The 27,816-nt window shown below is 44.0% G+C and overlaps 1 protein-coding gene across 3 annotated transcripts in view; it reads left to right on the plus strand.

Annotated features, from left to right (window-relative positions):
• The window catches only part of DSCAM (DS cell adhesion molecule), a 469,811-nt gene that overhangs the window by 65,628 nt on the left and 376,367 nt on the right, over nt 1–27,816 (plus strand). For all 3 annotated transcript variants that reach the window (XM_080655259.1, XM_080655257.1, XM_080655258.1), the window contains exon 2: nt 25,147–25,464. In XM_080655259.1, coding sequence (XP_080511385.1) covers nt 25,147–25,464 — 318 coding nt within the window. The remainder of the gene's footprint in view (nt 1–25,146; nt 25,465–27,816) is intronic.

Here is a 27,816-nt window from a genome sequence, read left to right on the forward strand (position 1 = left end):
ACCCTCAACATCCACTGAGGCACAGTCCCAGGGGAAGGTTCATACTGTGATGCTGAAAAGGTTCTAGGACAGTAAGCCATTCAGTGGCTGGCAGCCCCCTGGGCAGAGGCGAAATGTAGTCAGAACGACTGAGCAGTGGAGTTATTAATTTTATTTAATTTTGATGGATTGGAACGTAATAGTCACACGTTCTGGTGGCTGCCATATTGGGCAGCGCAGTTCCTGAGGAGAAAGAACTGTAGCTGAGCTATGGAAGGTTTTGGCCAATCCAAGGCTTTCTGCAACCCGGAGATCCAGGCCAAGGTGTCACCACATTGGACTCATCAGTTATAAGTTTCCATGGAGTAAGGTCATTTTTCTGGCATCTGACAGACCAAGGAAAACCTCCTGATACTCTAACTTGGTGGGTCCTAGTAGATACTCTCCCAAAACATTTAATAATGAAATAAAGCAACGTGCTCATCAAACACCTGCCGTGTAGCAGGAGCATCCACAGGCTGGCAAGAGACAGAGGAAAATGCTTTTTCACTTGAGCTTTTCGCGCAGTGGACGCTGAAGGGGCTGATTGTGATTCAGGTGGAGCATCCCTGACAAGGGGCTAGAGATTTGGGGCCACACTTTCTCCTGTCACTTGACAGCCATCATTTCCTTCATTCATTGGACAGATATTGATTGTCTATTATGTAATAACTAGTAGCCCTGCGCATGAATCCGTGCACCAGTAGCCCGCCAGTAGCTCGCTGCCATCCTCCCGTAGCTCTCCACCTGCTGCCCCACCTGTAACTCCCTCTGCTTCCCCGCCCCTCCCTCCTCATAGCTTGCTGCCCTGCCCCCTCCTGTAGCTCTCCATTGGCCCCTTGTTGCTCACTGCCCCACCCTCCTGCTGATCCGTGATCCAGTCACTTCACGGTGTAACGACCATTTGTATATTACATCTTTATTATATAGGATTGCTGTGGCTATATTAGAGAACAAAACACTTTCCTTCCTCCTTTTGTCCCTCCTTCCCTCCCTCCCTCCCTCCCTCCCTCCCTCCTTCCGAATTTCCTTCCCCTCTTCCCTTGCTCCCTCCCATCCTCCTTCCTTTCTTCCCTCCTTCCTACATTCATGCATTTAGTTATTTCCTTGAGCTTTACCCACGGGGCTCCAGTTGAACATCTGTTCTTAGCCAGTGCTAGAACAATATTCTACATTAACTGCATGTCTTTTCAATATTGCCTCAGGTCATCTTGCTCTCCATGCCAAATTGTCAGCCACAGGTAATTTTCATAACAAAGAACATTTAGTGGAGCCTCTGACTCATGAAGTAGTAGTTTGGAGCTGCAGGAGTGTGGTGAGGACCCAGGTGTGAGTGAGAGAGGGGCCCAGCTGCCCGGGGCAGGAGGAAGCGCTGAGCTGGCCCTTCAGAAATGGAGAGAGCTCAGAAAGGAAGCACCCACCCACTCTTGGCAAAGTCTTTGGGAGCCCATTCTATTCAGTGTAAAGACCCTCCTGCTACTCGGTAAAACCGAGGTTTGTGTAATGAATTGGTAATTTTCTCATCATGGGGGGCGGGGGTGCAAAATAAGAGAGAACCTTTCCCTTCTTCTTGCCTTGACTGTTCTTGGGGGTCAGTCTCCTGGGATGAGTTTTGTTATCCCTTTGGGCTGCGCAGCCAAGAAAAAGCAGCCTGGTTTGCAGCGCCGTGAGTTTGTTATATAGCTGAGTAAGCAAAAGAGATCATCAGATCAATGGGTGGTGGTGGTGGGGGGTGGCATTTATCTTCTGAATATTGGATTCTGGAGAGGTGATGACGCTGATGTGCTCTAAGTGATTTTTCTCGTCTTTTTAAAATACAACTTAAAAATTTGTTGCACTCAACAGTGGTCGGCAAACTCATTAGTCAACAGAGTCAAATATCAACAGTACAACGATTGAAATTTCTTTTGAGAGCCAAATTTTTTAAACTTAAACTTCTTCTAATGCCACTTCTTCAAAATAGACTCGCCCAGGCTGTGGTATTTTGTGGAAGAGCCACACTCAAGGGGCCAAAGAGCCGCATGTGGCTCTCGAGCCGCAGTTTGCCGACCACGGCGCTAAGAAAATATAAACATGTAGAAGATCCTTATCTAATTTAAGAAACAGAAGGGTGTCCTTGAAAACCCCGTGTCCCCTCCAATCACATCCCTTCCCACAGAGGGACCCTCTCTCCTGAATTGGACGTTAGCTAGTCCTTGCTTTTCTTTGTGGTTGGGCCAGGTATGTTTGTAGCCTAAGGAACATCTTGCTAAGAGGTGTGTGTTCTTCAACTTTAGGTGATTAGAACCACAGAGGAGGTGTTCATCTGGGACCAGCTTTGTTCTCTTTAACATTATTGCTTTGAGATTTATCCATGATGATGTGTATCGTTTGTCCGTCCATTCGACAAATAATTTGAGGGAGATTACTGTGTGTTGCTCATTGATTCTAGGTGCTGGGGATATAGCAGAAGAAAACAGGCAAACACCACGCCCTAAGGTAGCTGAATTCTAGGAGATGAAAAGGGGCAATAAAGAAGACACCGAGACTCTGTAGCCCGTTGTGTTATAGTTGGGGCATTGAGAAAAATGAAGCACCAAAGAAGAGCAATGTTAGGGGAAGAGTAATTTTAGGGGAGATGTGGCATTGCAGTGTGGACTTGCAGACATGGCGGCTGAGAAGGGGACATCTGGGTGAGTCCCTGGAGGAGGTAAGGAAGAGAGTCCACCAAGCAGGTATGATGCTCAGTGAAGTAAGTCTGACGGAGGTGTTGGGGGAAGCGCTTCCAGGCAGGGCAAACAGCATGCACCACTGTGTCCGGTGTGTTTCAGGTGCCGTAAGGAGGCCGCTGTGACAAGAGCAGGGGAAGCAAGGGGTGCAGTAGTTGATGAGAACAGAGAGGAAGTGGGAGATGGAAGCCACTGCAGGTGTTTGAGCAGACTGACATGATGCGACTTATTATATGACACTTACGACTTATTATATGACAGGGTTTCTCTGGCTACTGTGGTGAAAGTAGACCTAATGAGGGCGGGACATGAGGCAGCAGACAGATAGGGGTCATTGCAATACTGCTAAGGACATGTGATATGGACATGGCGAAAGGTGGGCATGTTTCCAGGAGATAGAAAGGGTTTCCTGATGGGTTGAATTTGGGGTGACAGAGAAAGTGACAGTTGATTTCTGCTTCCAATTATAACTGCTACCGGCTGAGCAATTAGGGTGGCAAGAGGGCTGCTTGCAGCGCTGGTTTCCACATCCAGGAGTTCCGGAGACTTCTCTCCTGGTGCTGGAACCCCGGCCTGGGGGCCTGGTACCCCTGCTCCTCAGGGGGGACTCCATAGCCAAGATACCCTTCCTGTTTCTTAGTGAAGGCCTGCTGAGCTTTTGGTCTACATGTGGCAAGAGAAAGGCTCACTGCTTCTTCCCGAGCTGGGCTTTAATGAAGAGGGTTTCCACCTGTGACAGTGGCCTGGCTGCTGGAAGTCATGTCTGAAAACTAGACTGAAGTGGAATAAGCAACTGAGACTGAACTCCTTGCCCAATTTAGGAGATTTTCTTTGCGGGAGAAAACTGTAATCTACAAGTTTTAAGTGACACAGTGACTGTGGGTAATAAAAGCTCTATTTTATCCTCAGTGTTATGGGTTGAATTGTGTCTCCCCTCCATTCCCCGCAATGTTCTTATATGAAGACCTACCGCCTAGCACGTCAGAATGACGCTGGGTTTGGAGATGGAACCTTTACAGAGGTCATTAAGGTAAAAGGGTGTCATTAGGCTGGGCCCTAATCCAAGATAACTAGTGTCCCTCTAAAACAAAGAAAATAGGACTCATGGACACACAGAGGGAAGACCGTGTGGACACACAGAGCAAGTGGCCATCTACAAGCCACAGAGACAGACCTCAGAAGACACCTGACCTGACCTCAGACTCCTAGCCTCCAGCATTGTGACAAAATAAATCACTGCTGTTTATGGTATTTGTTATGGCTGACCCAGCAAACCAATACATTGATGGGAAATTAATAAAAGGGAGGGAGAGGTTGTTGGTGAACACATCTCTTTCCTATACAAGATTCTCTGTTACTGCCCCGCCCACACGTAGGTGGGCTTCTCTGAGTCCTCAGGGGCCGGACCCCACCCTTCCCTTTAAAGGGGCCAGGCTCCTCTCTTTATGCTGTTGTCCCCTGTCTAGATCAGGTGGGCCCCTCCTTTCTCCTGGTCAATGGCTAAGATAAGGAAAGATGAAGAGAGGAGGGAGGGTAATCCTCTCCTCAGCCTAAGTGAGCAGAGCAAACACAGTTTACATATGGTTTTTATGACTGCTGCTATTTTATTACTAACTAGAGGCCCGTTGCACGAAGATTCATGCACTAGGCCTTCCTTCCCCTGGCTGCCGGCACCGGTTTTCCTCTGGCACCTGGGACCCAGGTCTTCACTCTGGCCGCCGCCTTCCATCTTCACTCCATCCGGCTGGAGCCTTCAATGTTTGCTCCTGCCCCACCTGGCTGCCGTCTTTGTTGGGTTAATTTGCATACTCACTACTGATTGGCTGGTGGATGTCACGGAAGTATGGTCAATTTGCATATTTCTCTTTTATTAGTGTAGATAATACTGCCTTTCATTGAACATTTATTGGCCAGACATTACACTAAATATACATATTTACTTGCATAAATATAAGCTCATTTTAGTTCCATTTTAGTGATAACTAAATTGAGGCTTAGATAAATTAATTTGCTCTAGGTCCCATTGTTGTCCAGCTAGACAGAGCCCAGAGCAGCCCGGAAAGCAAAAATGGTTCAAGAAAATGCCAGCAAGAAGTCGGTTGGTACCATCAACGTCGGGTGAAGCAAACACACCGTTAGAAGGAGCTGCCCAGGCTCTCCCTCCTGGTTTTAGCTTCATAAGCAGAGGGACCGAGGCCAGGCTGACCCACGGTGGTTCTCCCCTCACAGAGACTTGGAGCCATCAGCCCTGTAATTAGTCGCTGATCTATGACTTATGAATCACTGCCTGGAGAGGTTGCTGGCTTTTATGTGCACATTCCTTCAATAGCTGCGGAAAATGTTGATTTATTTCCGTATAAAGCTTTTTTAGAAAATGTGTGATCTTTATCATATTCATCATTCCCTTATAACAGTGAAATCAAAACCTACCTTTATAACTAACAGACAGAATTCAGGAGTCCATTAGTAAAAGCCATCCATTAGTAAAATCAAGAAATTAGACAAGGAAAATACCTTCTATAGTCTTAACTCCCAGAATTCTAGAACATTCCTTATAGTCTTTTTTTTAAAAACATATAAACTTATTTTTCGAATTGAAATCATGGTATAATCACAATTTTGCTTTCTGCGTACATTGTATCTTAAATATTTCTATAGTATTTCATAGACTTTTTAAATGTAATTTTGATCCATAACATTCCAGTAAACCAATGCTCCACAATTAATCATTTTCTTCTAATGGGTTATTTAGATAATTTCCAACTTTGTAGGGTTTTAAAGAAGATTGGAAAGGATAACTTGATGCCGAAATCACCTGTGCTATTTAAGATCGTAAGCTCAGAGTGAGTAATAGAAGGAAAGCCTGGGCTGGGGAATTCCATTGATCTGGCTTGAGTTGTGGCTCTGCCACTCTTTAGCCGTATGGCCTGTGTGGACATCCATGGGAGGCAACCTATTGATGTGTCTCTCCCACATCGATGTTTCTCTCTGTCTCTCTCCTCCTCCCTTCCACTCTCTAAAAAATCAATGGAAAAATTTCCTTGGGTGAGGATTAACAATGAAACACACCCAAAATATAATTTTTAAATTTTAATCCTATATAACAAAAGGCTAATATGCAAATAGACCGAATGGTGGAACAACCAAACAACCAACCAGTCGCTATGATGCGCACTGACCACCAGGGGGTGCGCACGGAACATGGCAGCATCGGCAGCAGGCAGCAGAGTGCGGAACATGGCAGGCGTCTACCACGGTGGGATGGTGGAGCATTGAGCGGGGGTGCCAGACCAAGGCAGGGCACCGGTCAGTCCCGCCCAGTGCTTGCACCTGCTGCTGGCACCGGAGCCACCGCTCACACCCGCTGTCAGCACCCAGCACTGGCTCTGATCATTCTGCACTATCAGTGGGTGTGAGCAGTGGCTGCCAGCCCTGATCACCCCTCAGGGCTTCTCCACCTACCCCTGCTCCTGAGGGGCGATTGGGGCTGGCCACTGCCTCTCACACCCACTGCTGGCGCTGGAGCTGCTGCTTGCACCCACTGCTGGCGCCAGCCCCGCTTGCACCCACAGCTGGTACCGGAGCTGCCGCTCACACCCGCTGCCAGTTCCAATCACTCAGCGCCCTCAGCAGGTGTGAGCAGTGGCTGCTGGCCCTGATCGCCCGTGAGGGCTTCTCCATCCACCCTGCTCCAGAGGGGCAATCGGGGCAGCAACCACCACTCGTACCCACTGCTGGTGCTGGCCCCGCTTGCTCTGTGCTGTCAGCGGGTGCAAGCAGGGCCAGCGCAGTCAGTGCATGGGAGCAACGGTGGCAGGAGCAGGGCTGCTGGCCGACAGGGGACCAGGGGCCACAGCAGGAGGGTCCAGGTGGGAGCACGGAGGATGGGCTGAGACCCGCCCTGGTGCCCACCGCAACCTCGTGGCCCACAGTTCCTTTCAAGGTGCACAAATTCATGCACTGGGCTCCTATTATAATATTTAAATTGAGACGTAATTGACATATAGCATATATCAGTTTCAGGTGTACAACATAGTCTAGGTTTACTGTATGCATATATTGTGAAATGATCACCACAGTAAGTCTAGTTAACCTCCATCACCACATGTAGTTACACATGTTTTCAATGAAAAGCACATTTTAAAGGCTCTTTAGAGCAGCCCTACAGTCTGGTCGCCTTAGAAGCTGTTGAAGCCGAGAGCCTTACTTCGAGTGTCCTTGGAGCTGAGGCCCTGGGTTCCATCTTCAGGCCGAGTTTCCAGTTCCTTCAGGGGCTGTGCATCCCCAGGCCCAAGAGCTCGCACATCTAATTCAGTGCTTCAAACAAGCTCCAGCTCCTCCTCGTTCGTTCAGTGACATTTGGAGAATTTAGTGAAGGCCTATCATATCTTTTAAAGTGCAGCGTCACTGTTGGTGGGATTTTAAGAAAGCCAATCGGACATCCTGGTTCCCTTCCCACACCTGTGGGGCTGCGGGGAGAGAAAAAGGGAGAGAGAGAAAGAGATCACACAGAGATCACGATGTCCTCAATTCCTGACAAAGTCTCAGTTTGAGCCCAGAGCCAGGCTGAGCTGTTTGCCCCGCGGAGGAGAGCACCAGAGGACGTGGTCCCTGCAGGCAGACAGGTGCCAGAGGAGAGGGAGGGAGGTGGGTGTGCCCCTCCTTCTCCCAAACTCACCTCCTGTCTGGGGTGAGGGAGGGAAGGACAGAAAGCCTCAGGGTATTGCCCTCCAAATTAGGGTTTCTCGGCCATGCTGCTGCTGGCTTTCGGGGCTGGTTAATCTTTGTGGCCAGCCCTGTCCTGTGTACTGTAGGAGGTTTAGCAGCACCCCTGGCCTCTGGTCGTTACATATTGTAGCACCTGAAACCCCCGTGTGACAATCAACAGTGTCACCAGGCATTGTCAAGTGTCCCCTGTGGCTCATAGCAGGAGCAGCAGCTACCTGGCTTTGTGTTCCCCCAGTGCCTACATGCACCCTCTACCCCATCCCACCCCATTCCACCCCCGGTGCTGGCACAGCCCTTGGCATAGCGTGGCCTCCTGGGTGAATGGTCGTATTGATTTTAGAGAGTGTGTTTCTCAGATATTGGAAGAAAAATGGATGCGAACATTTTTCCATATAAAACTTTAGCTGTCGGTGTAATGTCCCCAAATCACTTTATGCATTCGCCTGACCTGCCAAATGCATAGATCTTCCCCAGCACAAGAAGCAGAGACTTTTAAAGTGGAAGGAACAATAGCCGGTGATCGTCATCTCCGAGGGGCTGGCTCCACGCCCAGTCCTAGCACACAGCATCATTAAATAGCGATGATGGTCACATCTACTGCCTTCTTCACATTTTGATCCCTCTCAAAAAGTGATCTGAATCCATCATTCTTATGCTTATAACTTGGATTTGAGCTATAATCTTCCAGTGATAGGGGACCTGCAGCTAATTAGGACCAGTTTAGGGACAAAAAGGAATTTATCTTGCCATTTGTGCTCACTTGAAATTGTCTCAATAATTCTATGTTATTGTAGGGATTAGAGCCGATATGTAATTCGTTGCAGGACCCTCCCCACATGCCTCAAGAAGGAGATTCCAAGACGGTCAACTTACAGAATCAGTATATCTAGTCCAAGGCCGGGCAATATGCATCCGCAGTTATTTCATGCTTCTTAATAAAAGGCGTAAGAGCCGAAACCGGTTTGGCTCAGTGGATAGAGCGTCGGCCTGCGGACTGAGGGGTCCCGGGTTCAATTCCGGTCAAGGGCATGTGTCTTGGTTGCGGGCACATCCCCAGTAGGGGGTGTGCAGGAGGCAGCTGATTGATGTTTCTCTCTCATCGATGTTTCTAGCTCTCTATCCCTCTCCCTTCCTCTCTGTAAAAAATCAATAAAAAATATATTTAAAAAAAATAAAAGGCGTAAGAACCGGACCATGGACCAGTCAGCCTTCAAGGCTGTGGCTGCACCGCTGTGTCACTGTCAGCCCTAGGCTCAGCGCTGGGCGGAAGGGCCTTCCTTTCATCTCCAGGGCAACAGGGGAACAGTTCCTATCAGGGTTCCTTGGGACCCTGGGTTTACTTTCCATTGCCAACTTTTCCCGATAGTAATAGAATTGCTTTATCGTATTTCCTAGTGGTGTCCACGTGGGGCGCCAGTCAGGAGTGATTGCATGCACTGCAGTTAATGTGATACGGTAGCCATCCCAAAATATGCAAATGAGGACTCTGCTGATCTAGGAGCTGGAATATTGTGAGGCCAGCTCCTATCCCTGTCCCTCTTCCTGCCTCTCCCCCACATGGTGTTGCTTTGGTAACTTTCTCATCCACATCTCACACCAGGTACATCTCATGTGGAGAGAGTTATAAAGGATCCAAAGCTCGCTGGGCATGATTTCCTCCGTGTAACGCCATTTAAGCTTAGACCTAGTTTGTCTTTACAAATAAGATTTGATTTTTTATCAAACACCTGGAAAGGCGGAGGCTGGCACTGTCTTCCCGCTCCCTCTTGGAAATGAGTGATGCCTGGGTTGGTTTAATTTAAAATTTTCCAGTGAGACTTCCAGACATCACAACTCAATTTGGTTTTCAGAAGCCATCGCGAAGGGAATATTTTCAAAGTCCTACTTCTTTAAGTTTAAACATGTTCTGGAGCACTCATTTGGCAACAGCCAGCCACCCACGGCAGCCCCAGCCTTCCGGAAGAGATATGCCTCCGGGACATTTCTCTGAATGAAGTGTCAAATCCAAATCAAGTCAAATTCCCAGGGCGGGATAATGGACTCTGTTTTATGACCTCCGTCTGCGCCCCAGGGCTGCTTGGGCCCATTACACAGCTGGTTGGCGCACATCAGGAAAGGATTCCAGAGGCCGGGAGGGTTCCGTTGGGTGAAACCTCATAGGTTCCGGGGTTGTTAATGATGTGTGTCTGGTTGCCTTGCAACTGTTCAAACCCCATTCTCTTATGAATACTTGATAGCAGGGAGAATGTGGTGCTTCTCTTTCTATCGCGGTTTCTATGACTCAGCGAATCCATTCTAGTGTGCTAGGCAAACTGTCAGAATTAATGAATTCCAGCCGAGAGCTGGTCTCTGGAGGGAAAGGCCTCGTGCAGTTGTAAATTAGCGCTAATGCCTCGGTGTGTTTTGAACAGGCTGCGTTTCACCGGGATTCGGCCTAGGCAGGGGGTGTCTTCAGAGGAAACCACTCTGAACACCGTGGTTTCTGGTTTGGTTGTTTCAATCCTTAATCACAGTTTTAATTTGTGAAGAAGTACGGCAAGGTAGGTAATTAGGATTTTCTAGAACAAACAAACAAACAAATAATACAGGGAAAGGAAATAAGTGCGATAATCAAAGACATTTCAGTGGCAGAGTTTTGATTTTTTTTTTTGTGTGTGTGCAGTTCTAATTTAAGGATGTCCTTGCTGAGCTCAGTCTGGCTGGAGGTAGGTGATGACAGAGATGAAAGATGACAAAGACTCCGTTAGAAAGGCTTTGTTTGCAACGAGCCCCGAGAAATACAGGTCCTGGCCCAGCACATCGTATGATGAGAATTGGAAATCATTATATGGCAACAGTGGGTACGTCCGAGGCGTCTGACTTGAGGATCTTGACCTTTAAGGAACTGAACACAGAATTGTGGGTGCCTTGGCCTCCCTCTGAGGAGCGAGCCTGGGGGCATTCTCAGGAGGTCTGAGCCCTAACCCAGTCCCTGCTCAAATGAGTCCAGGGCTCAAATCCCAGGTCTGCTCCTTACCGCAGAGTCCAAAGCTTATGTGGAACCTCTCACATGACAATAGCAATGACAACTGCCTGTAAGAGTGGTTTCGAGGGTTAACGAGGTTTTGTATGAAAGTACTTTGCATGGTCCTGGCGCACAGTACACACTCAATAAATGTTAGCTATTCAATGACAACCAAAGCAAAGGCCGTAAGGATAGATTTAAACTAAATTGAAGGCTGAGTAATGCATTGGTAGAAACGATGCTGGCAAGCCGCATAACTAGGGAGTCTACTAATGTCAAATACATAGGCACCTCCCGGCGTGAGGGGCACCCTCCTCTTTGTACTGCCCTGACCCATACGCTAGGCCTCTGTCTTGTCACCTAGCACAGGGTGTGGCCGTAACACTCTGTGATTGAATGAGACAGGGCTGGCAGAAAAAGCTTCGGGATGGACCCCATGCTCTGTAAACGTACAGGCGGAATTGTGAATCCACTTCTAGTGAAAGGCAAGTTGTAAAAGGTCGTATTTCTTTGAGATTTATTTGTGTGTATTTAATGGAACGGAATCAAACAGCCATGTTTTCAATAAGCAATTATTGAGCTATAGCAGGGAATAAAATCAACCAACTATCTACCTGTTGGGAACTAAAATTTGAAGGGGAGGGAGAGACAGATGATCAGAAAGGACCATAAACAAGTAGATTATGCGGGACACGAGGGGATAAATGCTGTGGAAAGAAACAGCACCAGCACCCAGCGCAACCTGGAGACTTCCCCTGTGGTGGAGGCACTGAGGTCAGAGGAAGCCTCAGGGGAGGAGACAGTTTGGCAAAGACTTGAAAAGGGGAGGGAGGAGCCAGGCGGTTCCCAGGCAGAGGGAGATGCGGGTATTCACACCCAGGAGTCAAGCCTGCGGGGATGCTCCAGGGAAGGTGGGAAGGCCAGCGAGGCTGGAACAGCCGTGGGCAAACTACGGGTTCGGCTGTTCTATCCGGCCCGCGGAGCTGAAAGAGCTGAGGGTTCTCTTGCTCTCCCCTCCGCTCCTTTACTTTGAATTTATATTAGTTCACACAAACACTCCATCCATGCTTTTGTTCCTGCCCTCCGGTCCAGTTTAAGAACCCACTGTGGCCCTCGAGTCAAAAAGTTTGCCCACCCCTGGGAGCCAGGGGGAGTAGGAGGGGATAACATCAGAGAAGGAACAGTGAGCATGGACCATAGAGGATGTGAGACGATGAGGCCCTGGCAGGTCTGTACCAGAGGTGACAAAAGCAGGTTTACGGCTGCATTGTGACTTTATTTTTGGTTAATAAAGCCATTGTAATAATCATAACATGTATGTCTTTTTCCATATGAACAACTGTATACCTACGTTTGCCCACCCCTGTATTTGCAAATTCTCTGTCTACACTGAAATATTTATTTCTTTAGGCTTATAAATCTATTTAACTTAATTTTATGGACTGCCAATGCCTTTCCTCCTTATTTTCTGTTCCCTCACCCCCACCCCCATAGAATGATATGACAATTTGGGGTTAAACTGATATTTAGGGTTTACGTGATTATATCCAGGCAAACACTTGCCACAGCTGAGCCGCGTGGCCTGTTATGAACACTCTTCCTATCCACTGGAGCCTGTGTTTTCCTGGGATTAACACTCGCCTGCTTTTCTGTTTGCTTGTTTTCGCTGCATGTGTAACTAACTCCCCCCACGCGGTGCAGCAGGGCAAGGCAGGCCTTTGACCACAGGCAGCTGCAGCGGGGCCTCCAGATGGTTATTTCCTCATTCATTTCTGGAAACCTCTGTCCTGGCTCCTTCCTGCTGCACCACCGGACTCGTTTCTGCTGTTGTCGTCCTCCAGAGTCATTCTGGACATCCCTCTGTTTCTCACCTGTGCGTGAGGCTCCATTTCCTGCGTCTAACACATGCCTCTTTCTTGGTTTGCTGCCTTTTGATCTATCTTCCAGCAGTTTTTGAATGGGGTGCAGGGTAGTTAACATTTTTGGCTTTGCCATATGGGAAAATGTCTTTGTTTACTTGCCTGGCAGTCGGGGTGTAGGCTTCTAGGTCAGTCTTGTGTTTTTCTGTAAAAGGCACACAGCACTCCAGAGAGGCCACACAGCAGCCCGTGGCCTCCTCCCGTCGGAGAACCCCGAGGAAGATGGCACCTTCTGTCCCAAGGAAACACCATTTCTACTTCAACAGCAGCCTGACTGGAGTGACATTTTAGTGTTCATTGCATTCTCTAGGAACTCAATCCTGTGTTAGCAGATGGTGTACAAGGGCGGCAATGTCCCCTTTGGCACATCCAAGGTACAACGTGTTTTAGCAACGAAGAGAGTCACATGAATTAGCAATATCTTGGTGAAGCAAGGGCAAAAAATGCAAAACTCGGTAAGGTGGTCTGAGAGTACAGATGAAAGAGTCAGGTGAGTTCTGTCCCCCGGCGTTCTGTGTGGTGTATAGAGGGGGGGGGGGGATGTCCTACCTGGAACCCAGAAGCAGGCTGCCCCTGGAATGCCCTCTAGATGATAGTAAAGAAAATTACACATAGCCCTCAGGACAGAGGGGAGTGAGGTAAGACCATGGTAGCAGTGAGATGCCAATGGTGGCAGATGGGTGGTCCATGATTTACCGTCCTGAAGTGAGCGAGAGAAGTCATACAAGAGGAAGCAGTAGATGGGTCTTGAACTTAGGCTGGTGCATTGGAGGGAGCAGCTTAGACTCAAGTCAATCTTCTAAGAATCTTGCTTATTTGGAAGATTTGTTGTCAGTTATGACTTAGGGGGTGTATTTGCAATTATGAGAATGGTCGCTTGTTTTATTACTTGTTTTAGGCTTTACCTAACAAATACATTACTTGAAAAATTAAACGTATGTAAGTCCTCAGGCCAAAGCAAAATGGAAAATTGAGTGTCCCTGGGCAAGGTGAAGTTCCAGCAAAAGAAAGTGATGCTGAGCCATGAGGTTAAGAACGTGGTCATTTTTATCATTGACTTCCATGCTTTCAATTAACATTGGAGCTTAAGGTTTCACTACCAGACTTAGATTTTATATCTTTTTCTGTTGGGATACCAGTGAAGTCCCTGGTTTTAATTCATTTTTGTTCTTTAATCATAGGATAGTTGATTCAGTTGGCTTCAGTTAATTTTATTCTTCCTGTCCTCTGATGGTCTTATTTTATTGTTGTTTTGTGTTTTTAGTTTGTATTACTGTTTCTACATTCTTTTTTGTAATCTTTTTTCTCTCACAAGCCTCTTAAACCCTAGAAAGCAATTTTGTCATCAGCATCATGATGTTAGCTTTCTCCCCACTCTATTTGTTGATGCTTTTCTTAATTTGAATTCCTTAGGTGAATCTGTACTCATCCCTCTTTCTCCATTAATTTGTTCTATTTTTGTTCCCAAATTTTATGCTCCCAATTCCTAAGGAGTCATTTGCATTATTTGGGTTTATTCCTGTGCTTTGCTGCTTATAATCATAATCATAATTCCCACAGTACGTTCTGCTCTTTCCAAATCACCAGCCACTTCTATGCCTTTTGAAAACTTTGAGCTTGAAATAAAAATGCAGCACATAGCAAACGACATACATATTACTCTTACAGAGTCTATATTCTTCTCTGAAAATGTACACTTAACTGCCAGCAGTTTTGAGAGTGACTTTCATCCATCCAAAGGGACAGGGACTTTATCTGAAAATGAATTCCCTATACACATATGGAAATACTTCTCTGGGAGGATATTGCAAACAATACTTAGATGTTTTTTTTGGGTAAAACATTAACATTTTTCTTTTTTTTTCCCTTCAGAGATTTGTAAAACACATAGCAAAATTGAGCTCTTATTCCTTGTTGCAAAATCAGTACAAATATTGGATAAAAAAAACAACCATTCTTACACATAGTAGCTAAAACCTCATAAATGTGTTCTTCTTACGACATCTGAGAAATTCTTTCTCTAAGCCACTCATTCTTGTCCCTTGACATCTATATAATGGAATTTAGATTGTAATCAATGATGCATATGAAGTGCAGTTTAAATATTATTCCTCTAAAGGAATTATGTATCCATAACCATAATATGTTTTAAGTATTTACTTAGTCCTTTTTGAGGGTTTCTTTGATGTACTATGCAGGGCATTATGCACCAGGAATAAGGTTGCATCATCTATATATAGGGCCCCCCCTTGTAGATTACAATATAGTGGTGTGTGTGTGTGCGTGTGTGTGTGTGTGTGTGTGTGTGTGTGTGTGTGTGTGTGTGACACACACCAAAAGCTAAGAGCTGGGAAAGAATGATGCAGCAAGCCGAGAGGACATGAGGTCTAGTCTGGGAAGTAGAAGACCAGGAATCAACTCCTAAAAAAATTATGTTTAAGCTGAAATTCAAAGAATTAGTAGTATTAGGCAAAGGATGATGAAGTTTCTCAGCAAAGAGTCCAGTATTTTTGCAGGCCATGAGGTAGGGAAGGGTCTGGAGACAGACCCAAGGCCCTGAGGAAACCAATATGGATGGAGCCTAGTAACCCAACCATAGGCATGGGAGATAAGATTCAATTTTTTGTATGCACAATTTATTAACATAAAAATATAAGAAGGCAGATTAATACGCAACAGAAAACATTGTTATCACCCCAATGGCAATTAGCACTATAAAAGAAAGAATCCCAGTTCTCGGTGCTCTCTGCTTTGATGTTCTCTTATTAGGTACATAAGCGTGTAGGATGGTCATCTTGATGAGCTGATGGTTTTATTATTAGGAAGCAGGCATTCTAGTACTTATTCCTTATCCTGAAATCTGCTTTGATATTTATATAGCCACTCAAGGTTTTTTTAAGGTGGTGTTAGCATGATGTAGTTTTCTATACTTTTACTTTTAACCTGCCCAATTAAAAACTATATTTATAATGGGTTTCTTCTGGATAACATATAATTAGGTCTTGATTCTTCATCCATTCTGACAGTTTAACTTTTAATTGGGGTGCTTAGGCCATTTATATTTAATGTGAACATTAATTTAGTTAGATTTAAATATAACATCTTGATAATTGTTCCCTATTTATTCCATCTATTCTCTGATTTTTTTCTTGTCTTGTTTCCTATTGGGTTATTGGAGTGTTTTTTTAATGGTCACATTATCTACATTAATAGGTTAATATTCAGGTTTGTTTTGTTTTTGGATTTTTTAAAAAGTGGTTGCTTTATGGTTTACAATATACATTTTTGAACTAACATGGCCTACTTTCAAATAATATTATAACACAACATTTAGCAGAAGAAACCTATAAAAGTAGATTATCATCTAGTATTATTCATTTTCTCTCTGTATATGTTGTAAACCCCACAATACATTATTATCATTTTTGCTTTAAATAGTAAATTGTCCTTTGATGATTTTTTAAAATGAGGAAATGGTGTGTTTTTTGTTTTTGTTTTTTAAATATCTACCCACATATTTACCATTTATTGACACTCTTAATTCTTTTGTGAAGTCACAAATATCTACCTGGCATAATTTTCCTTCTACCTGAAATACTGACTTCCTTCAACATTTCTTGTGTTTCTGGCCTACTGTCAATGAATTCTCTTAGCTTTCAAATGTTTGAAAATTCATTATTATTTCACCTTCATTTATGAAAGATTTTGTTGGGTATAGCATTTTAGATTGGTAGATAGGTCTTTTTTCTTTTTACATAATACTTTAGTTTTTCTCTCCACTGTCTTCTAGATTGCATTGTTCCAGATAAGTCTGCCATCATTCATTGTTTCTCTGTGTATGATGTGTACTTTTAAAAATCTGGCTACCCTCAAGATTTTTCTCTTTATTACTGACACTCAGCAATTTAATTCTAATGTGTCATGAATTGATTTTTTCATGTTTCTTCTGTTTTGTGTTCAATGAATTTATGTTTTATTGGGGATTCTGGTTTTTATTACATTTTGAAAATTTTGGATATTAATTCTTGAAAAACATTGTCTGACTTCCACCTTCTTGAACTCCAAATATATATATTTGGTCACACAATATTGTTTCATATCTCACTGATTTAATGTTTATTGTCTTTGAGCCTTTTTCTTTGTTTTACAGTTTGTATAGTTTCTATTTTTCTATTACTCTGTCTTTTGGTTCATTGATATTTTTTTCTGTAAGGTCTAATCTGTTGTTAATTTTACTTGCTCGTTTTAAAAAATTTCATATAGTATATTTTTAATCTCAAGAAGTTTCATTTTGGCTATTTTTATAGCCTTCCTTTTTTTTTCATCCATATGCCCTCTATTTCCTTTACTTTTTAAAATATATTGGGAGAAAATATATAACAGGTATTTTCATTCCAATGTCTGTTAGTTCTGTCATCTGTCATTTCTGTGTCTGTTTCTATTGAATGAATTGAATCTTTTTTTTTTCTTTTTTTTTAATTATTTTTTTTAATTGTTTGAAGTATTACAAATAGTAGTACATATGTCTCCTTTTTTTTTTTTTTTCCCCATTGACCTTCCCCCGGCCTCCCCTTCCCCCCAGTACATGCCTTTACCTGCCCCCCCCCTCAGTGTTTTTTATCCATTGGTTATGCTTATATGCATGCGTACAAGTCCTTCGGTTGATCTCTTACAGCGCCCCCCCCCCCCAACCTCCTCTGCCTTCTTGCTGTAGTTTGACAGTCTGTTCAATGCTTGTTTGCCTCTGTATCTATTTTTTCCCCCATTTCATTCCTTTAAAAAATCTTGCCTCTGCAGACTAGAAATAAACATATAATAACAAAAAATGTTTGAGTCCCGATTTCCATGTCCAACGGTTCTGAGTCCCCGTTTCAATGTCAAACAGTTCCTTAAGTGTACATGTCAGCAATGATATCTGGATCTTGACATTAGTGCATATTTTCCTGCTTGTGTCCAATATCTTATTGGATGTCCGGTATTGTAAATGTTAGATTATTGATTATTGAATTTGTTGTTTTTGATGAACTAGTATTTGTTGTGCAGTTAAGTTACTTGGGGTCAATTTAATCCCTCTGGGATCCATTCTGGGATTCCCGTTAAGTGTTTTGATTACTTTGGGCCTCACTATTGTGGTGAGAGCCTTTTGAGCGTTCCATCTGATACCTTATATATTAGTTCTTTTACTTTGTCTGGCGGAGCATGAGCTAGTCTCTCCCATCTGAGAGCTCGGGGATTTTCCAGCTGCTCCTTTATGGTGTCTCCTATCCAGCGTTGGTAGTGCTCTCCCACATGTGCAAATATCAGTAAAGACCCATCAAAGGGCACCTTCTTCAGATCTCCGGAGCTCCCTCCCTCTGCAGCTCCCTTCTCTCTGCTCTGTAGATCTAGTGGCCTTGGCTTCCCCAAGCCTCACAGTTTGTCTACTCATCTCAGAAATCCCACCAAGTTGCATTGAGGTTTCCCTCTTTTAGAATGATGTGGAAACTCTCTCCAGGAAGTAAACTGGGCGTTAGGAGGCCCCACCTCATTAGTTTCCTTCTTTCATGGCTCACTGTTCCGTATCGCCCGAATGTTTAAACACAGGAGGATAAATCCAGCCCCTTTGTTGTCGTTTTTATTGTTTTATTACGGACAAAGACAGAATGTCAGATTTCTCAGTTCTATGTCATTGTGAAGTTTTATCAAATTCTTATTAAGGAGGACAGTTGCATCATTGCTTCAATGCTGAGGAATAAATAGAATTATTGAAAAATATTAGCGTTAAATGCCCAATTGCTACATTTTTATAATCTGATTTGGAATTATTTTGTAATATTTTGGAATGCTTTCTAAGTCATTATTAGACTATCCATTTATCTGCTTTCAGATTATTTGGTCAAGATGGCACTAAATTTCAAGGCATTTATTCAAATACAAAAAATACTTTGGAGTTGTAGAATCAGCTAAGGATTATGCTTTCTAGTTAATGTTTGCCTAAGGCTAAGTTCTATTTCCTTTCATTTTGGAAGACCTTTATCAAAGAAGTTTATTTTACTAAGCATATCTACTTGCATATTCCTATAAAATCAAGAAAAGTCCTAAATGGCATTTCCCTTCAAAATGAATATACCCTCTTTGCAAATCTAATGGTCTTAGTTCTCCTGTTTTCTGATCTCTCTGAAGCAATTGACACTTTTGAAAACCGCCAGTTGATGTCCCCAAATGCCATCCTTTTGTTTTTTTAGGCATCGTTCTCTCTGGGATTGGAGCTACTAATTTTTTTTCTTTATCTTTATGATGCTTCTTTCTTTTCCCATTCCTTTAAAATATGTACTTTTTATGTTGAAGTATAACATATATCCATTAAGTGCGCAACTAAATATATCACAGTGTACAACTCTAATGAAATTCTCATCAGCTGAACACATCAGTGTACGCAGCACCCAGGACAAGAAAATGAACACAGCCAGCAGCCTGAATGCCCCCTCATGCCCTTTCCATTTTCTGTGCCCCCCCTTCCAATGGGTAACCATTATCCTGACTCTTAACATCATAGACTAGTTATTCCTATTTTTATGCTTGATATAAATGCAATAATATCGTATGTATTCGTACTGTGTTTGTTTGATTTCCTTCAACATTAAGGTTGTGGGATTCATAATATGGTTGTGTAGATTGTTCATTTTTATTGTTATATAGTGATCTGATGTGCAAATATATCACAATATATTTTTATATTTTATTATTGATGGATATTTAAGTGATTTTCACTTTGGGGCTCTTACAAATAGTATTGCTATGAATAAACCAAATTTTCTGTGAGCGCATGTTTGTTGAAGATCTGGGAGTTGAACTGTTGAGTCATAGGGAATGCATATTTTCAGGTTTTATAGCTACTGGTGAACAGTTTTCCACAATGATTATCAGTTTACAATCCCACCAGCAACTTATGAGATTCCTGTTGCTCTACTGGCATGTCCTTGAGACACTCAGTATATTCTCTTTTCCATTTTAGTCATTGAAATGGGTGTGCAGTGTGTTAACTCCTTGTGCTTTTAATTTGCATTTCCCTGATGACAGTGACATTGAGTGCTTGTCCATGTGCTTATCGATCACTTATATATTGGCCTTTGGGAAGTGACTGCCTAAGTCTCTTGCCCGTTTTTATTAGATTATCTGTTTTTCTTACTGACTTGCAGGAGTTCATTATGTTTTTGGGGTGCAATCCTTGGCCAAATATTTTTTGCTTGACTTTTACATATTAACTGTCCCCGAGAATCCATCTCTGGGCTTGTGTCTCCTTGTTCCTTGCTTTCTTCTTGGTACATTTCCCCCAGGGATGGGCTTCACCTTCCCTTATGTTCAGTCTCTCTCTGGGGTCTTGGACCCCTATTCCCAGCTTCTTAGTGGGAGCCCCAAGAACGCTGTCCCCTTAACCTCAGTAACACTGGCATTGCTGTTTCCTCTGCTCAATCAGCCCCACCTGGATGGTCTCTGTTTTCATTCATGGAGCAGCTGTGTAGTCAGGTATACAAGCTGTTAAATTAGGATCATAATGGTTTTTTCCTTGTCCTCACTCTCATCACTTCTATACCCCTGACCACAAATTCTGGTGGGATCATAGCAGACATATCTCTACAGTTAGGCCTTCTTTTCCCTTCACATCCTCAGCGCCCAGGGAGGTCTAGGCCACCCACCGCAGCCTACTCTGACTTCCTTCCTGTCGTCTTCACTCCTCATGCTCCCGGTATTTCCTCTGCAAAACTACAATCTGGGAAATTGCTTGTTCTGTGTCAAAACGTTCATTGCCTTTCTATGTTTTAAAATAACTTTATTGAGATATAATTTATGTTCAACAAAATTCACTCATTTGAACAATTCATTGGTTTTTTAGCAAATTTTCAGATATATACATCCTTCACCACAGTGGAGTTCAGACCACTTTAATCATCTCAAAAGGAATCTTTTCGTTCTGTAGTTATCCTTCCCCTGCCCTCTCACCCTCACCGCTAGTCTTAAGTAAACCAGGCATCCACTTTCCGTCTCCATATGGTTTCCTGTTCTGGAAATTGGATATGGATGTAATCATATAGGATGTAATTGTTGCCGAAACCGGTTTGGCTCAGTGGATAGAGCATCAGCCTGCGGACTAAAAGGTCCCAGGTTCGATTCCGGTCAAGGGCACGTACCTTGGTTGTGGGCACATCCCCAGTAGGGGGTGTGCAGGAGGCAGCTGATCAATGTTTCTCTCTCATTGATGTTTCTAACTCTCTATCCCTCTCCCTTCCTCTCTGTAAAATATCAATAAAATATATATATACTTAAAAAAGGATGTATTTGTTATGATTAGCTTTCTTTTGGCTTAGCATAAGGTTATCAAGGGTCAGTCATATTTAAAGGATGTATCAGTCTTTCATTTCTCTTTTGGTGAGTAACATCGCATTGTGTGGATATATATATACCAGGTTTTGTTTATCCATTTTTCATTGGATGGAGAAACTTGAATAGTATGCACATTTGGCGATTATAAATAATGCTGCTTTAAACATTTGAGTACAAGTTCTTAGGTGGACACACATTCATTTCTCTTAGGTATATACCTATGCATAGGACTCCCCACTGCCTGCAGAATAAAGCTTTTTGCATGAGATTTGACACCCTTATGATCTAGACTTGGCAATGAGCGTTTGAAATGTAGGCTCCTGGAGACCACCCTGTAAGCCGTGGCTGTTAGTGTGTCCCAGGCCTTGGCACAGTGCCCAGTAATTAGTAGTTGCTGAGTAATGACGCATGGAATAAATGAGCGAGTGTAAGAACCCCCAGCTCCCTCTCCAAACGCGTGCATCACTGTTAGATCTGAGGTCCCTGCTATCCAGCATCTTCTCACTGCTCTCCTTCCTGGGACAACTCCGTGTCCTAACATTTGCATGCCCTCTGCCTAGTCACAGGGGTGGGCAAACTTTTTGACTCGAGGGCCACAATGGGTTCTTAAACTGGACCGGAGGGCCGGAACAAAAGCATGGATGGAGTGTTTGTGTGAACTAATATAAATTCAAAGTAAAGGAGCGGAGGGGAGAGCAAGAGAACCAGATAGAACAGCTGGATCCGGCCCGCAGGCCGTAGTTTGCCCACGGCTGCCTAGAATCTACTTCCCCTCTGACCTCTGGAAAACTTTCCTCATCGTCCCCAGATTGGGTTAGTGTCTCTGCCACTTAACCTCCCATACCATGTTGTGAATAATTCTGTATCAATACACAGCCAACGAATTATCATTGATCTCTTGCCAGCCTCGGCGCCCCTGAGACCAGGCATTCCTTGAGAGCAGGACCGTGACTCATGCACATTTGCGTTACTGGGACTTGCACAAGGCCCAGTACATGCCAAGTGCTGGGTAGAGGTTGTTGCACGAATGAATGATCGTGTCCTCGCTTCCTGTACCCTCTCCGCCTCGTCCCTTCTTTGCGCCATATTTGAATTTTAAAGAAAGCAATATTGACTTGTTTTCCTTTTAGCGTAACATTCTTCTTCCTGTTGTCACTGGAGCTTTGGCTGTGCCATCTGTTGTAATGATATAAAATACGGAGAAATCTGCCAATAGTGTAACCCTCCAGCCCCTCCTTCGCGCCCCCCGTGTCCACACCCCAGGACGGTATACCCGAGTCAGACAGCAGGTTAGGCCAGTGTTGTCTTTGGCTTTCTCTTGGGAAACAGCAGTTACGTTCAGGAACTTGCACACACACGTAATTCACATCCAGATTGCCTGTGCACTTCCTGGAGGGAACAAACGTTACTGTATTTAGAGTGTGCACGGCACGCCGTACAGCGAAGTGCTATTATTTAAGCAGATGGATGGGCCCTTAGATGGAAGAAACAAAAGCTGTTGGGATATAGTTTTTGTGTGTGTGTGTGTGTGATTTTTTTTTTTTTTTTTTTTTTTGCCTGTGGCCAAATGATGTGTAACTTAGAGAATGAGTTTATGTTCCATTTTCAACCCAATGGTGTGAAATAGAAAGACTAACATGAAATACCTTTAAAAAAATGTCAGGAGAAGTGATGGTAATCTGCAGAGATTAATTATCTTTTTAACTATTAGGATTAAAGATTTATTTTGCATTTTTTTCATCATAGTCATTTAGGTAATTTCACAAGCTGGCTCTTGGAATGTGGTTTACAATAGCAAATTATACATTTAATTTGGAAATATATCTTATATACATTCACATTTTTCAACTCTCATTCTTAACAGGGCTACTTTTAAAAAAATATATCTATATCTATATATCTATATCTATATCTATATATCTATATCTATATCTGTATCTATATCTATATCTTTATTGATTTCAGAAAGGAAGGGAGAGAGAGGGAAACATCAGTGATGAGAGATAACCATTGATCAGCTGCCTCCTACTCCCCACACAGGGGACAGAGCCCGCAACCTGAGCTTATGACCTGACCGGGAATCAAACTGCGACCTCCTGGTTCATAAGTCGACACTCAGCCACATGTGCCCTGGTCGGGCGACAGGACTACTTTTATGATATAAAAGAATAAATTCAAATATACTCAGTCGACAGAAGAGTAATGTGGCAGGGAAAAGGAAAAGAATCTGGGTGGAATTAATTAGCCCTGAAGAGTGACAGCTACCTTGTTCCCAACAGTTTGTTTGGGGTGATGTCAGTTTCCTAGAAAACTCAAATATAAAATCGCAACCACGCTTCTGATCTGAACCAACTTCCTAGTTAGCAGTAATTTTTATATTCTGCTTTGTGGAGCATTGCTAAAAACTTCAGTTTTTGTTGGAAGAGGAAACCATCAGTTACTGCTTGTGGAACACCCTGTCTTCTCTTTGAGTAAATCTACTACTTTCATAAAGTGCATTTTTCTCCACCATCTTTGGACCAATGGTGGCCCCTCCGCTTCCCCAGCCCAGAGTCAGCCCTGGCCTCAGGGGGCAAACTCCTGGTCAGTGCAGGAGAGAGACCAGGAGAAAGTAGGGGGTGTTCAGGTCAGACACCATATCTGGAGGATTCTAAAGCTCATGCATGCTGCTTCCCCAAGACTTGGCTTTGCAGAATAAGGCAGCCGTATCATGTAACGAAATCTTCATCAGAAAGACGATTTCTTCAACCTCTTAGTCCTGCATCCTGGGTCAAGTGATAACCCCTCTGAATCTCCAAATTATCTTCCTGAGAGAGGAGCCCACACTCAGCTGGCAGAACTGTTCACGGAGTAAATGAAAGGACACTTCGAGCCTCCCAGCATTGTCCGCCACGCCATCGGTGCTCAGTAAACGTTAGCCCTATGGCTGCCCAGTGAGGTTAATTCCCAGTCTCTAGGGCCCCTTCGGCGTCCTGTGAAGATGTGATTGGGTGTGCACTCATTTTTCGAAAGTCATAAAAACAGATGTCTGTGAAATAGATCTTTGTGGCATTTATAAATATTCTGTTTAATTCGGGGGTCTTAGATGTTGAGTTTCCTTTCTTCACATAAATGACACTCCATAGCTATGTGTTGCTGGGTACTCAGTAAATCAGTTAAAAAGCCAAATGTGTGCGAACAGGTTTGCAGGCATTTTGTTTACAGCAATTAAAACAAACCACTTAAATAACCAAGACCGGGAAAATAGTTTGGAAAACCATGTTACATAAAATGTGCATCCGCTAATATTTACTTGTGAAGTGCGCATATAAAGATGAAATTATGCATATGAAATAACGTTCAGAGAATGAAGCAGTCCATAACAATTGCATATTTTATGTAAGCACATTATAACATAGTATAATTATGTAAGTAAGAAATGTAGGATAATTGTAGAGGTAAGAAATGCAGATGGACCGGAAGAGGAAATATAAAAATTTAAACAAAAACTGCCATAATTTGATGGGATTAAAGAATGCCTTTGTCAAAGTTCTCCTTATTATGGCTACCTAGTTTCCATTTTAAAAAATGCATTGTTGATGGGACACTATTTCCAGAAAACCAATTTTGCTTTTTAAAATGCTTTGCAGATGATCTTCAATTTTAATTTAAAAAATTGGGACTAATTTCATTCAAAAGTAGCCCTCAGCGTAACTTCCACCAGCACAATCTGGTCCTAGCCCCTGGATCTGGTCACGCCTTCACTTAGCTTCTCCTTACTTAGCACGTGACTGGATGTTGGATTCTCTGCCCAGGTAACAGTGTCAGCAGATCCGTGCATTGTTCTCATGGGGCATATGTTCCAGGGGAGACAGATCAAAAATGAATACAAAGTACATAATGTCAATTCCGAGAGTGGTCTGTACCATGAAGATAGAGCAGGGCATAGGGCATGGGGCTGAAGAGTAAACTTCAAAGTTGAGAACCTGGGAAACTTCTGTTTGTGTAAAAATATGAAATGAGGATGGACCTTACTTTTTAAAAAAGTAAATTTTTATTGATTTCATAGAGGAAGGAAGAGGAGAGAGATAGAAACATCAGTGATGAGAGAGAATCATGGATCGGCTGCCTCCTGCATGCCCCACACTGGGTCAAGTCCTCAATCCAGTCATGTGCCCTGATGGGGCATCAAACCGTGACCTCCTGGTTCATAGGTCAACGCTCAACCTCTGAGCCACATCATCCGGGATGGAGCTTACTTTGCAGTACAGCCGCTCTGTCTGTACTAGGTTGGGCAATTGTGAATTATTTAGTGTTAGTCAAACCCTGCAATTATGTGTCAAAATAACCCCCTGAGACCAGGCTGACTGAAAGTCAAGTTCCGAAGGAGCAGGAGCGGTAACTGACTGAACCTTGTGTTGTCTTCCAGTTTTCAGTGAGGACCTCCACTCCAGCCTCTACTTTGTCAATGCATCTGTGCAAGAGGTAGTGTTCGCGAGCACCACGGGGACCCTGGTGCCCTGCCCGGCTGCCGGCATCCCTCCTGTGTCTCTCAGATGGTACCTGGCGACGGGCGAGGAGATCTACGATGTCCCCGGGATCCGCCACGTCCACCCCAACGGCACTCTCCAAATTTTCCCCTTCCCTCCTTCAAGCTTTAGTACCTTAATCCATGATAATACTTATTATTGCACAGCTGAAAATCCTTCAGGGAAAATTAGAAGTCAGGATGTCCACATCAAGGCTGGTGAGTAGAGTTGATTCCTTCTTGCCTGCGGGGGTGGGGCCAGTGGCAAACTTTCAAACTCCATCAGTGAAAACCCTGTCCCTCCTGACAGCGCCAAAGGCTCTTCCGAGAGTGTCTCTCGACTGGATTTCAGAGTGCCTGACATTGTTGGGGAGAAACATGGAAATGGTTGGTTCTCACCCCCAGGGAAACAAATACACAGATGCTTGTACATCATCCCCTTTCGCCTTTTTCTTGCTGAGGTGTTTCTATTTTCTTTCCACATTTTTACCATTTGAACGACATGCAAAAAAAAAAAATGTTCAGTGCATTTGTAAACTCTTACAACTCTGTTCTTGTAAATCCTTGAACACTGGGAAATCGGGGGAAATACTTCTGTGAAAGTAATGTTAAGTTTCTAATACAATGCTTGGGGTCAATTTGAGTGCGTTCACTCAGCAAATATTTTCTTGAGCTTCTGTTATGGTCCCGGCACTTTGCCGGGTGCACGGAGTAGATGGGAGAAAAGAAATGGTATCTACTCTCATGGAGCTCTCGTCCTAATGGGGGAGTCAGACACGGACAAAGAAAGAAGGTCGGGTCAACATGGACAATGGAAAGGTGGCCTCTATTCCGGGCACTGTGGTATTTGCTGGGGATATTGTGAAAAATTCAGGAGAGAAAAACAAAAACACCATCAGCTGAGAACCAGGGAACGCTCAGTTGGAGACTGCTGATGGCTTCTTTCAGAGGCCAGAGCCTCTCTTGGTTTCAGAGTGTCCTCCATGCTGGAACTAAAAGCGGGGCTCAGTGACATTACATGGGTGAGGTCTAAACCATACCCCACATTCATTGCATTTTGACTAACTGATACTCTGACTCAAACTTCCAGTGCCTCAAACCCAGGGTGCTTGTTTTCTATCCCCCTCTCTGCCCCTTTCCTCCCCACACTCCATCCCGGAGGTGGGCAGTGGAGGGGCCGGGGAAGAGACAGAGAAAAGAAGGCAAAGGATTGAGCTGGAACAAAACCATTGCCACGATGTGTATTATAAGTGAAGCAGACTCCGTCTCACATTCTCGCATTTAATGTGAAATAAAAAAGGCACTGTTAACCTTTTTTACGGTGTCACATGTTGCTGGAATGTTGTCAGTGAATAAGCCTTGAATTGGTTTGTTCCTTTTAACACTACAATGTGTGTTTTTCTAAAATTGGCATCGCTACAAGTCAACTCAGGAACATGGCCTGTGATTCGCAAACTTTAAAAGTTATCCATCCGGGACACTGTGTGTCATTCTAATGATTTCACAAAACCCCGAAAAACACGCACACAGCTAGATGGCAGGTAGCGAACAGCATTTTAATGTTTTTTAAGCCTGGCCTTTCAAATACTGGGAGGCCACTCGCCATAATGGCAGGGCACAGTGAACGTGACGCTGACGGTTGTCTTCTGCCCCGGGGGCAGGGGCAGCGGCTCGGGCGTCCTCTCCGGCGCAGGTGAGGAGGCCTTACCCGAAGGCAGCACAACACGAGCCGCTCCCCAGTGCCTGCATGTGGCCTCCTGGACATCGCAACCCAGCCTTAGACTGCAACCCGTCCCGCCAGCCTGTCATTCCCAGCTGCATTTTGATTTCCATGACAAGCTCCTGGACTCCAAGACCCGCACAAAAATGCAAAGGAAGGAAGACGATTGGCTTTCACCAAGAGAGAGAAAGCCTGATGATGTCCCGAATAAATAAAACCACGCACGTGAAGTTCGTGTAGGGACCTCTAAATCAGACGACGGGAAGCTTGAGTAAAGGCCTTCTACCTGGAAGGCTGAAAAAAACTTAATGTGTCATAAAAAAACATAGCTACAGGCGACAGAGAAGAACGTACAGAGAAACCTGGAACTACACACAGCTGTGCTTGTCTGTGTGAATCTGCCATTGCTGCCTCGAGTTTCCCTTGGTCAGATCAAGGAACTAAATGCTTACTGCTGCTTTAACTACTATTTTCTTTTTTTAAAAAAAATATATTTTGCCTTAACCGGTTTGGCTCAGTGGATAGAGCGTCGGCCTGCGGACTGAGGGGTCCCGGGTTCGATTCCGGTCAGGGGCATGTGCCTTGGTTGCGGGCACATCCCCAGTGGGGGGTGTGCAGGAGGCAGCTGATCGATGTTTCTCTCTCATCGATGTTTCTAGCTCTCTATCCCTCTCCCTTCCTCTCTGTAAAATATCAATAAAATAAAAAATATATATATATATATATTTTATTGATTTCTTACAGAGAGGAAAGGGAGAGGATAGATAGTTAGAAACATCGATCAGCTGCCTCCTGCACACCTCCCACTGGGGATGTGCCCACAACCCAGGTACATGCCCTTGACCGGAATC

Source organism: Plecotus auritus (assembly GCF_963455305.1).
Source record: "Plecotus auritus genome assembly, chromosome: 2".
Taxonomy (NCBI): Eukaryota; Metazoa; Chordata; class Mammalia; order Chiroptera; family Vespertilionidae; genus Plecotus; species Plecotus auritus.